The sequence below is a fragment of the Chiloscyllium plagiosum genome, unplaced genomic scaffold, assembly GCF_037043375.1.
Source record: "Chiloscyllium plagiosum isolate Xiang-an unplaced genomic scaffold, Cpla_swu_hap1 HiC_scaffold_45, whole genome shotgun sequence".
NCBI classification, from domain to species: Eukaryota; Metazoa; Chordata; class Chondrichthyes; order Orectolobiformes; family Hemiscylliidae; genus Chiloscyllium; species Chiloscyllium plagiosum.
Genome location: NW_028270183.1, coordinates 104,798 through 117,050, shown reverse-complemented (window position 1 = coordinate 117,050; position 12,253 = coordinate 104,798). Strand labels below are relative to the sequence as shown.

Sequence of the window (12,253 nt, the reverse complement as noted above, 5' to 3'; positions counted from 1 at the left end):
AAGGGCAATTGGTGATGGCCCATAAATACTGGCCTTGTCGAAATTAAACATTAGAAGAATAGAACAAAAGTTTTCATATTCACATTGTTGCCCAGACCAATCGACGTACGCACACATTTAATTCATTCACTTATTACCTGATGCCAGTTCTGTGGTGAGTCACTAATTTTCTTCACTGAACCAGGTTGAAGCTTATTTATCAGCCTTAAATAGAAGGAAATACAAGATAAAATACAATCATACTTTTCATATGAATGTGGAAAAACGAAGTTATGGACCCCTTTACACAATAAAGTTTGACTAGTCTGTACTAAAGTGGGGCAGCATGGTGGCTCAGTGGTTAGCATTGCTGCCTCACAGCGCCAGGGACCCGGGTTCAATTCCAGCCACGGGCAACTGTCTGTGTGGAGTTTGCAAGTTCTCCTTGTGTCTGTGTGAGTTTCCTCCGGATGCTGTGGTTTCCTCCCACAATCCAAAAGTTGTGCAGGTCAGGTGAATTGGTCATGCTAAAGTGCCCATAGTGTTAGGTGCATTAGTCAGGGGTAAATGCCAGGAAATGAGTCTGGGTGAGTTACTCTTCGGAGGGTCGGTGTGGACGTATTGGGCCGAAGGGCCTGTTTCCACGCTGTGGGGAATCTAATCTAATCTAAAGCTATAGATTTGTAATGGTCAGAGAACAGAATGGTGAGGTATTGGTAATAATAGAGAAAAGCAAGGAACTTGCAAATTCCAGGATGGAGAGTATTCTGAGGGGGAATGATCCCCTTAAAATGTTGTTACATATGGCCATTTCCTGCCAATGTGTGATATCTTCCTGGCTGCTGCATGAATGCATCTGCTTGTAGCACAGAGGGAGAATTGCTGAGAATAAAGAGTAAAGAGACATGAGCAAATATTACTGAATAATAAGGCACTGGCAGGCATTTCAGGGAATAGTTTCAAAGGGGGTAGAAACCACAGGGTGCAGTGAAAAATATAATTTAGAGGCATTGTGAGAGGAATTTATGCCGCAAACAAGCTGGGATCAGCTTGCCCCAGATCCAATTTGGAGCTTGTGACTTCTATACTTGGATTCTTCTATTTCTAGAATTGTGTCTTGGACATTTTCAAAACTTCTGCTTACTGGCACAGTATGACTCCATTTTTCAGTTCTTCCATTAGGTTTTCTGTAAGAGTTGCTCCGGTAACATCTTCAATCCATCTCCGAATTGCCTCATCTTTCTGTGGGTCATATTTCTGGGCAATCTATAGGTCAGACAGTAAATGCATGTGAAACTCTCAGCCACAGCTCTCTATTTCTTCCTGTTTCATTTGTGTATCTAGATACCCCTTGATTGTAACTGTACAAATCTTCTCAGTTACTCTCTCTAGGAGCAAGTACCATATTGTCTCTGTTTGGTTAAAGATACAATCATAGAGTACAGAAGAGGCCCTTCAAGTCTGTACTGCCAAAGCTACATTAAATGTACACTAGTTCCACTTTCCAGCGCTTGAATGTTGTGATGTTTCAAATGCTTATCCAAGTACTTTTTAAAGGTTTTTGATTACAGATTACAGATTACATTACAGTGTGGAAACAGGCCCTTCGGCCCAACAAGTCCACACCGACCCGCCGAAGCGAACCCACCCATACCCCTACTTTTACCCCTTACCGAACACTACGGGCAATTTAGCATGGCCAATTCACCTGACCCTGCACATCTTTGGACTGTGGGAGGAAACCGGAGCACCCGGAGGAAAGTTACTCACCTCAACTACCCTCCCACTTAGTGCATTCCAGATTCCTAATAACCTTTGGGTGGAAATATTTTTCTTCAAAATCCTCTTTAGACATCCTGTCTTTCATCTTAAAATTATTGAGCCTTTGATTAAGAGGAACAACTGCTTTCAAATCAGCCTATTATGTCCCTCATAATGTTATATACCTCCATCAGGTATCCCCTCAGCTTTCTGTGCTCTTAAGAAAACAACCCAAGCTTATCCAGCCTGTCTTCATAGCTGAAATGTTCCATCCTAAGTAACATTCTGGTAAATCTCCTCTGTATCCCCTCCAGTGTAATCATATTCTTCCTATAGGATGGTGACCAGAACTGCAGGCTGTGACCATTATAATCTGTGGCATGACTGATAAAGGCAAATGTCTTGTATGGCTTCTTAACTACCATATTAACCTGTCCTGCCGCCTTCAGGGATTTTTGGACAAGTACTCCAAGATCCATCTGTTCCTGTGAGCTTGTCCTGCTAGAATATGTTTCTTTTAAATTCACAATTTGATTTTTTAGTGGCTACCTTACATTGACAGCCTCTAGTTTTAGTCCTTCTTGCAAGTTAAAGGCTCTTTATGTGTTTATTCTATTAAAGCCTAGTATAATTTTAAAGAATTTTTGTTTTATGTTTATGTGCAGTTTTGTATTATATTGATTATTAATGGAATTTTAGAAGATATTAAAGATTGCAATGATATTGCTGAAAACAAGGTTTTATTACTTAAAAGTAAAAATAAACAACATGAGACAGTGATTTAATCATTAGTGAGAGGTCAATGATTGCATTTCATTGACCTGCAAGTCAATTGTTGGAGTTGCACCAAGTCAGCCTGTGTGTCTCACTGGTTGAAAACACTTTGGAGACGCAGAGGATGACACAAACAGTATAAATGGAAAGTTCTGCTGCATCTTCAGGTAGGGAAACAAAGTCAATATTTTAGATTTTTAATTGTTCAGAACTGTAAAATGTTCAACATGTAACAAATTTTAAGCAAATACAGTGTAAGGAAATCAGGAGAGAACAGAAAGGAAGCTCTGTGGTAGAATTGAAGAATGGAGTAATTAAATTGTAAAAGACTTGACCAAGGCAAAATGATGAGAAAGCAGTGGGAGCAGACAGAGGTCTAGAAAAGAGGGCCACTGAGGGAAAAACAGCAGGGACATTTTCAGAACTCAGTCTCACAAAGCCTCTGCTTTCAGATCCACAAAACCCTGCATTAACTCGTTTTTTGTAGAGCTGCTGTGTCAATGGTTTCTAGCTCACACTTTGACTTGTTGCCATCAGCCTAGATCTCCTACTGTAGTGTGCTTTTGCAGCCTGCTCTTCCCTTAGGTCTACTAAATCCACTGTTGCAGTTTATTTATCTCTTTTATTTTATACATGCAAGGGTGATGGATGCTGTAGTCAACCATGCCAAAGGCTACAGATAGGCTGAGAAGGTAAAGGAAATATCGTTTACTATGGTTACTCTATTGCTGTCCACATTAGCTTTCTGAGGCTTAGCCAGATGGTTCATGGAATTGTAATCTTATTTGACTCTAAGGTTCAGCTTCCAATCAATGCCCTTTTTCCACTAGAAACACAGCCCACATTGACTAACTCCATATCTGGCTCAGTCTATCCTCTGTTGAAACTCACTTTGGTTACATTCAGACTTGACAATGCCAATGTTATCGAGATTAGCCACCTCCCTTTAACACTCTAAACATTAGCTCATCTAGATTATAGCCCCATTCTAACTTGCACAGTCCATTCACCCATCATCCCTGTTCTCATAGATCTATATGCTCCTCCAGTCTGAGTTTCTTGCACATCCCTAACTACTTTTGCTCTTATGTATGCATAAGGTGTCTGGACCGTAAGCTCTGGAATTCTCTCCCTAAATTTCTCTTTCTCTCTGTCTCTCTTCCTTCTAAGATATTTCGTAAAGCTACATTTGACTGAACTTCTGGTCACCTGTCCTTATATGACTCCTTGTCACATTCTGTTTCTTGAGACATTTTGTAATGGTAAAAGATTATACAAGTCATTGTATCTAACTTATGCTATACGTCCGTAGAATAAAGCAAAAAATAAGAAAGTTTAAATCTCAATATCCAATTATTTACAATGAAATTGAATAAATTTGAATTGCTGAGTTAAACTGAAGATTTACATCAAGAAAAAAAATTGCTGCCAAGCCTTTCATTTGAACAAACTGCTACACAAGTTGTTTGTGTACCATACTCTGTGGTGATAGGCTTAGTACATTTGTCATTCCTTCATGTAATCTCTAACCTTCTTCAGCCTTTTGTACTCAAAGGAATGCCACTGCTGCCAGTAAGACTGCAGCTAAATAATTTTAATATTAGTTCCAGTGAAACAATGAAATTTTGGCTACAACTAAAGTTGAAATACTTATGAAAGCGGGTCTCATGAACTGAAGTTCTCAAACTGTCTCAGTTTTATAAACTCTGAAATTGCTTTAATAAAAACTCAAATAGATGCAGACTGGAGCCACGTGACCACAGCCATTTAACAGTTGTCTGTTGGCTGCCGTTTACATCCTGTGGAACTAATACTTAAGGGAATTAAATATCATCTGTTTCTTTTTCACTGAATTTAAATCACACTTGTTTACCTTTATCTTGTTGAACTCTGACACATTTCTGACTTCATTTCCCAAATTCTCTTTGGAACCTGACTCATCGACTAGCTAGCTAATATTGAAAGGAAAGTTTCTAGAGATTGCTATCGATCGATGCTAAAAGTGAACAGAGTAGAAATTGCCAGTGCTTTTCTGTAAGTTTCTAAATACAACCTTAAAAATCACCTGAGACCTGTTGATGAAATGTTTTGGTGGACTTGTGGCTCATTAACCTCTAACATTCGGGTAAAATAACTTATTCCGCACATTCAGAGTTTCTGTACACAAAAAAAGGGCAAATCCTACCTTGCGATTCACCTCTGCTGAAAGACCATATGCCGGTCCCTTGTTGAAATGAACTGACATTTCTGAGCTGCCTCTTGCAAGTTTACAATCCCCATGCACCAACACCTGCTTTCTCTCTCTCTTGATAGTTCTGAGAGTCCCATAAAATTCCCAAACTTTTCAAACTCTTGAATTAGTTGGGGGCTGAGAAACTTATCCTATTGGTTCAGAAGACAGCAAATCAGGAAAGTCTAGCTTACAATTTCAGTGATGCCTGCCTATTGGAATTTTACGAAGTGTCGTCACTTTTTCCATGTTGTCTGTTTATTTTGGATCTGAGCAGAGATTGGTTTGATTTCACATCAGAATTTTAGAGTTAGATAAAAGAAAAATCGGAAATTTTTAAGATGTTAAGAGGATTTTTGCTCCTGAGGAAGACCAGCCAACTCAATCCCCGTAAAGGGCCAGGTCCTAGTGAGCAGTTCCAGAATTTGACCAAACCGTTGAGTAGTGAGTCTTTGCTGAGCTTCAGTACTTGGCAAGTTGACATAGGTCTTCACCGAAAGAAAAGCTCAATTTTCAGCAAAGTTATCTTGAATTATTCAACATAATATTACTTGAGTATTTAATCTTCTGATAGAATGCAGTCAGCCTGAATTTTAAACAATTCCTGAGCTATTTTAACCAGCAGCATCTAGAAAAATGGAAAGGTTATGACAGGTTAGTGGACAGAATAACTTAGAACAAAGCTCAATGAATTAATAATATGCAGGATAAGTGATGCTTCTTCACTCAAGGTCTCAGTTGAATAAAAATACTTGAAATAATTTTGAGTATCAGCACTTCAGGAAACAGCCGATGAAGGAAATACCTTTTTTTATATTAATTTAGAGGTTGTGGGTTTCATTGGCTGGGCCAATATTGCAGTTCCTAATTGTCATTGAGAAGGTGGTAGTGAATTTACTTAGAGAACTGCTGTGATCCATTTGGTGAAGGGGCATCCACAATGCTGTTAGGGATTTCCAAGACCTTGACACAGCAACACAGAAGTAATGGTAATATATTTCCAAGTCAAGATGGGCTGTGGCTTGGAGGCGAACTTGCAAGTGCTGCTGTTTTCATATATCTGCTGTCTTTGTCTTTCTGGATGGTAGTGCCCATAGTTTTGAAAGGTGTTGTCTAAGGAGCCTTGGTGAATATCTGCTGTGTATCTTGTGGATGGTAAACACTGCTGCCACTTTGTGTCAGTGGTTGAGTGACTGGATCTGGATGTGCTGCTAATCAAGTGGCTTGCTTGGTTCTGCTGCTGGAGCTGCACTCAGCCAGGCAAGTGGGGAATATTGCATCTCACTCCTGACTTGAGCCTTGTACATAGTGGACAGGTTTTGTGGAGTCAGGAGGTGAGTTATTTACTGCTTCCTAGCATGTGGCATGATCTTGCAGCCACTGCATTTATGTGACTAATCCAGTTCAGTTTCTGGTCAATAGTGACCCCCAGAATGTTGGTAGTGGAGAATCAGTGATTGTAAAGCCATTGAATGTGAAAGAATGATGGTTAGATTTTCTCGTGGTAGAGATGGTCATTGCCTAGCATTGTTGCTGCATTTGTACATGGTTTGTGTAATGAATAATGCTGAACAATGTGCAATCTTCAGTTAACATCCCTATTTCTGACCTTATACAGTCACAGAATCATACAGCATAGAAACAGACTCTTTGATCCAACCAGTCCATGCCAACCATCATCCCAAACTATACTAGTCCCACTTCTGCTTGACGTATATCCCTCCAAACATTTCCTACTTGTGTGCTTATTTAGATGTCTTTTAAGCGTTGTAACTGTATCTACATCCACCACTTCATCTAGATGTTTATTCCACACACAATGGCTCAGTGGTTAGCACTGCTGTCTCAATGCCAGGGACCCGAGTTTGATTCTAGCCTCGGGTGACTGTCTGTGTAGTTTGTACATTCTCCCCGTGTCTGCGTGGGTTTCCTCCGGGTGCTCCGGTTTCCTCCCACAATCCAAAGATGTGCAGGTCAGGTGAATTGCTAAATTGCCCATAATGTTCAGGGATGTGTGGGTTAGGTGCATTAGTCAAGTGCAAATGTAGAGTAATAGGGTAGAGGAATGGGTCTGGGTGGGTTACTCTTCAGAGGGTTGATGTGGACTTGTTGAGCCAAAAGGCCTGTTTTCACACCGTAGGGATTCTATGGTTCTATGGAATCAACTCTCTGCGTAAAAAAGAATGCCCCCAAGTCTTTTCTAAATCATTCTCTTCACACCTTAAAAATATGTCCACTTGTCTTTAAATCCCCCACCCTAGGGAAAAGATACCTGCCATTCATCTTATCTATATCCCTCATGATTTTATAAACCTCCAAAAAGGCACTCCTCAAACTCCTAAGCTCCAGGGGAAAAAACCCAGCCTATCCAGTCTCCTTATAACTCAAATCTTCCATTCTTGCCAACATCCTGGTAAATCTTATCTGACCCCTCACCAGCTAATAGTATCCTTCTATAACAGGGCAAATAGAATTCAACACAATACTCTAGAAACTCCCATACTCAAATGTCTGAGCAAAGCGTGCTAACGCCATCTTAGCTACCCTATCCGTATAAAATGTGTGGTGCTGGAAAAAGCACAGTAGGTCAGGCAGCATCAGAGGAGCAAGCGAGTCGACGTTTCGGGCAGGATCCTTCATCAGGACTGATGAAAGGTCCTGACTGAAATGTTGACTCTCCTGCACCTCGGATGCTGCCTGACCTACTGTGCTTTTTCCAGCACCACACTTTATTGACTCTGACTCTCCAGCATCTGCAGTCCTCACTACCTCTTATCTATATGTGATGCAAATTTCAAAGAATTATGATGGAGGGCAAGTCATTGATGAAGTAATTGAAGATGGTTGGGCTTTAGGCACTACCCTGAGGAACTCCTGCAGTGATGTCCAGGAGCTGAGATGACTGACTTCCAAAAACTACAATCATCTTCCTTTGTACCAGGTATGAATCCAACTAGGGAAGACTTTTCCCTCGATTCCTGTTGACTGCGGTTTTATGAGGTTTCCATTATGACATACTTCATTGAATGTAAGGTTTATCGGTAGTGCTGAAAGTTCCTCCAGCAGATATTCCAAGAGTTTTGGTACAATTGCAACATTTGAAAGGCATTTGAATGGGTATATGAATAGGAAGGGTTTGGAGGGATATGGGTGCTGACAGGTGGGACTAGATTGGGTTGGGATATCTGGTCAGCATGGACAGGTTGGACCGAAGGGTCTGTTTCCATGCTGTACATCTCTATGACTCTATGAGTTCAGTTAGGATCCACGTAGAAAACTTATCTGTAAATAGACTCTGGTATCCCATTCTCTGAAAATCTGGCTTTTCAAATGTGCTTTGCTGTTGAGATCAACCTATTTATGTTAAACATCTTTCTAATTAGAAATGCAACTAGTCACATCTAGATTCTCAGTAAGCCACAAATGGTCTGTGGCTATTGTGTTGGACAACAATAGACTTGATCAACTGACCATAATACCATAAGATATAGGAACAGAATTATGCCATTTGGCCGGTTGGGTCTGATCTGCTATTCACTTATGGTTGATATGGGTCTCAACCCATCTATCTCTGTCTTAAATACACTCAAGGCCTTGGCCTCCACAGCCTTCTCGGGCAATGAGTTCCACAGAGTCACCACCCTCTGGCTGAAGAATTTCTTCCTCATATCAGTTATATAGAGTCACCCATTCACTTTGAGGGCTGTGCCCTTCGGTTCCTGGTCTCTCCTGCTAATGGAAACATCTTCTCCATGTCCACTCTATCTAAACCTCTCAGTATTCTGTAAGTTTCAATGAGATCTGCTTCATTCTTCTAACTCCATCGAGTACAGACCCAGAGTCCACAACCTCTCCCCCTCTGACAAGCCCATTATCCCCGGGATCATTCTTGTGAACCCCCTCTGAATGTATTCCAAAGCCAGTGTGCCCTTTCTTAGAAACAGGGCTTAAAACAGCTCACAGTATTCCAATTGATTTTTTAAAAAAATTATTCATTGTGTGAGACGTGGATAATTCTGGTTGGCCAGCATTTATTGTCCATTCCTAGTTGCCCTTGAGAAGGTGGTGGTGAGCTGCCTTCTTGAACTGCTGCAGTCTACCTCCTGTAGGTTGACCCTCAATGCCATTAGGGAGGGAATTCCAGGATTTTGACCCAGCAGTGGTGAAAGAACGGAGATCTATTCCCAAGTCAGGATAGTGAGTGACTTGGAGGGGACCTTGAAGGTTGTTCCCATATATCTGCTACCGTTGTTCTTCTAGATGGAAGTGGTCATGGATTTGGAAGGTGGTGTGTGAGGATCTTTTGTGAATTTCTGCAGTGAATCAGTGAGCGTCAGTGGTAGCTGGAGTGGATGTGGTACCAATCAAGCGGCTGCTTTGTCTACAATGGTGTCAAGCTTCTTGAGTGTTTTTGGGGCTGCACTCATCCAGACAAGTGGGGAGTATTCCATCACACCACTGACTTGTGTCTTGTAGATGATCGACAAGCTTTGAGTCAGGAGGTGAGTTATTCACCGCAGTATTCCTAGCTTCTGTCCTGCTCTTGTAGTGCGGTGTTATGTGGTGAGTTGAGTTTCTGGTCAGTGATTACCCACAGGATGTTCATAGTGGGGCATTCAGTGATGATAACACTGTTGAATGCGAAGGGGTGGGGTGGTTAGATTGTCTCCTGTGTAGAAGTATAGAATCCCTACAGTGTGGAAACAGGCCCATAGCCCCCAACTAGTCCACATCAACCTCTGAAGAGTATCCCACCCAAGCCCATTCCCCATTACTCTATCTTTACCTCTGACTAATGCACCTAACCTACATATCCCTGAAAATCAGCAGTTTAGCGTGGCTAATTCATCTAATCGGCACATCTTTGGATTGTGGGAGGAAACAGGGGCACCTGGAGGAAACCCATGCAGACAGATGTAAAATATGCAAACTCCACACAGACAGTTACTCGAGGCTGGAATCAAACCCAGGTCCCTGGCACGATGAGGCAGCAATGCTAACCATTGAGCCACCATGCCTAATGCACAGTGATGGTCATTTTGGTGATGGTCATAGCCTGGCATTTGTGTGGCACGAATGTTACTTGCCAATTGTCAGCCCAAGCTTGGATATTGTACAGATCTTGTTGTATTTGAACACAGACTGCTTCAGTATCTGAGGAGTCATGAATGGTGCTGAAAATTGTGCAATCATCAGCGAACATCCCCACTTCAGACCTTATGATGAAGCAGCTTAAGATGGTTGGGCCGAGGATACTACCTTGAGGAATTCCTGCAGAGATGTTCCAAGAGCTGAGATGACTGACCTCCAACAATCATGACCACCTTCCTATGTGCCAGGTATGACTCCAACTGCTGGAGAGTTTGCCCCCTGATGTCCTTTGATTCCAGTTTTGTTAGGGCTTCTTAATGCCACACTCAGTCGAATGCAGCCTTGATGTCAAAGACTATCACTTTCAACTCACCTCTGAAATTCAGCTCTTTTGTCCATATTTGAACCAAGACTCTAATGGGATCAGGAGCTGAATGGCCCTGGCAGAACCCAAACTGGGTGTCATTGAGCAGGCTATTGCTGAGCAGATGCTGCTTAAAAGCACTTTTGACGACACCTTCCATCACTTTACTGATGATCAACAGTAGACTGACGGAGTGGTAATTGGTTGGGTTGAATTTGTCCTGCTTTATATGTACAGGATATGCTTGGGCAATTTTCCCATTGGTAGATGCCAATATTGTAATTGTATTGGAAGAATTTGGCTAGGGGAGTAGCAAGTTCAGGAGCAAGCCTTGAATACTATTGCTGAAATGATATCAGAGCTCATTGCCTTTGCAGTATCCAATGCCTCCAGCCGTTTTTTGATATCACATGGAGTGAATTGAATTGGCTGAAGACTGGTATCTGTAAAGCTGGGACCACTGGAGGAGCTCGAGATGGATCATCCACCCAGCACATCTGACCAAAGATTGCCACGAAAACTTCAGCCTTATCATTTGCACTGATGTGCTCGACTCCTCCATCATTGAAGATGGGGATATTTGTAGAGCCTCCTCCTCCAGTGAGTTGTTTAATCGTCCACCACCATTCACAACTGGATGTGGCAGGACTGCAAAGCTTAGATCTCCAGGATCCGTAGGATCACTTAGCTCTGTCTATCACTTGCTGCTTACACTGTTTGGCATGCAAGTGGTCCCATTTAGTGGCTTCACCAGGTTGACACCTCATCTTCAGGTATGCGCGGTGCTACTCATGGCTTGCCCTCCTGCACTCTCCACTGAACCAAGGTTGATCACCTGGCTTGATGGGGGATATACTGGGGCCATGAGGCTACAGATTGTGTTGGAGTACAATTCTGAAGTTGACGGTACACAGCGCCTCAAAGATGCCCAATCTTGAGTTGCTAGATTTGGTCATAATCTGTGCTATTTAGCACAGTGGTAATGTCACACAACATGATGGAGGTTATTCTTAATGTTAAGGCAGGACTTCATCGCTATAAGGACTGTGCGGTGGTCACTCTTACTCATACTGTTGTGGACAAATGCATTTGCAGCTGGCAGATTGGTAAGGATGAGGTCAGGTATGGTTTTCTCTCTTGTTGGTTACCTCACCATTGTGGCTTGAAGTGTGTATACTTCAATGCAAGAAGTATACGAAATAAGGTAGGTGAACTTGCAGCGTGGGTTGGTACCTGGGACTTCGATGTTGTGGCTATTACGGAGACATGGCTAGAACAGGGACAGGATTGGCTGTTGCAGGTTCCAGGATTTAAATGTTTTAGTAGGGTCAGAGGTGGGGGTAAAAGAGGGGGAGGTGTGGCATTGCTTGTCAAAGATAGTATTACAGTGGTGGAAAGGACGATGGATGAGGACTTGCCATCTGAGGTAGTTTGGGCTGAGGTTCGGAATAGGAAAGGTGAGGTCACCCTGTTAGGAGTCTTTTACAGGCCTCCCAATAGTCCTAGAAACGTAGAAGAAAGGATAGGGAAGGTGATTCAGGAGATGAGTGACAGTAATAGGGTGGTTGTTATGGGGGACTTTAACTTTCCTGATATTGATTGGGAAAGCTATAGCTCGAGTTCGTTAGATGGGTCAGTGTTTGTTCAATGTGTGCAGGAGAGTTTCCTGACACAATATGTAGATAGGCCAACAAGAGGTGAGGCCATACTGGATTTGGTTCTGGGTAACGAACCAGGCCAGGTGTTAGAATTAGAGGTAGGTGAGCACTTTGGGGATAGTGACCATAATTCGGTGATTTTTACTCTCGTGATGGAGAGGGATAAGTGTGTACTACAGGGCAAGAGTTATAGCTGGGGTCAGGGAAATTATGATGCGGTGAGGCATGACTTAGGATGTGTGGCTTGGAAAAGTAGACTCCAAGGCAAGAGTGTAAATGATATGTGGAGCTTGTTCAAGGAGCAACTATTGAGTGTCCTTGATAATTATGTACCTGTCAGGCAGGGAGGAAAGGGTCGTGCGAGGGAGCCGTGGTTTAATAAGGAATTGGAATCCC

General features: G+C 42.3%; 1 protein-coding gene across 2 annotated transcripts in view; it reads right to left on the bottom strand.

The window, feature by feature from the left end:
* The window catches only part of LOC122540169 (calponin-1), a 65,818-nt gene that overhangs the window by 22,515 nt on the left and 31,050 nt on the right, over window positions 1-12,253 (bottom strand). The window contains exons 1-3 of one of the 2 annotated variants that reach the window (XM_043675500.2): window positions 4,700-4,851; window positions 1,124-1,245; window positions 138-204 (exon numbers count right to left, since the gene is read on the bottom strand). In XM_043675500.2, the coding sequence (XP_043531435.1) occupies window positions 138-204; window positions 1,124-1,245; window positions 4,700-4,759 (249 nt within the window). In that variant the 5' untranslated portion in view covers window positions 4,760-4,851. Of the gene's footprint in view, window positions 1-137; window positions 205-1,123; window positions 1,246-4,699; window positions 4,852-12,253 lie in introns of those variants that run through there. The other variant, XM_087983481.1, reaches the window with a different exon arrangement.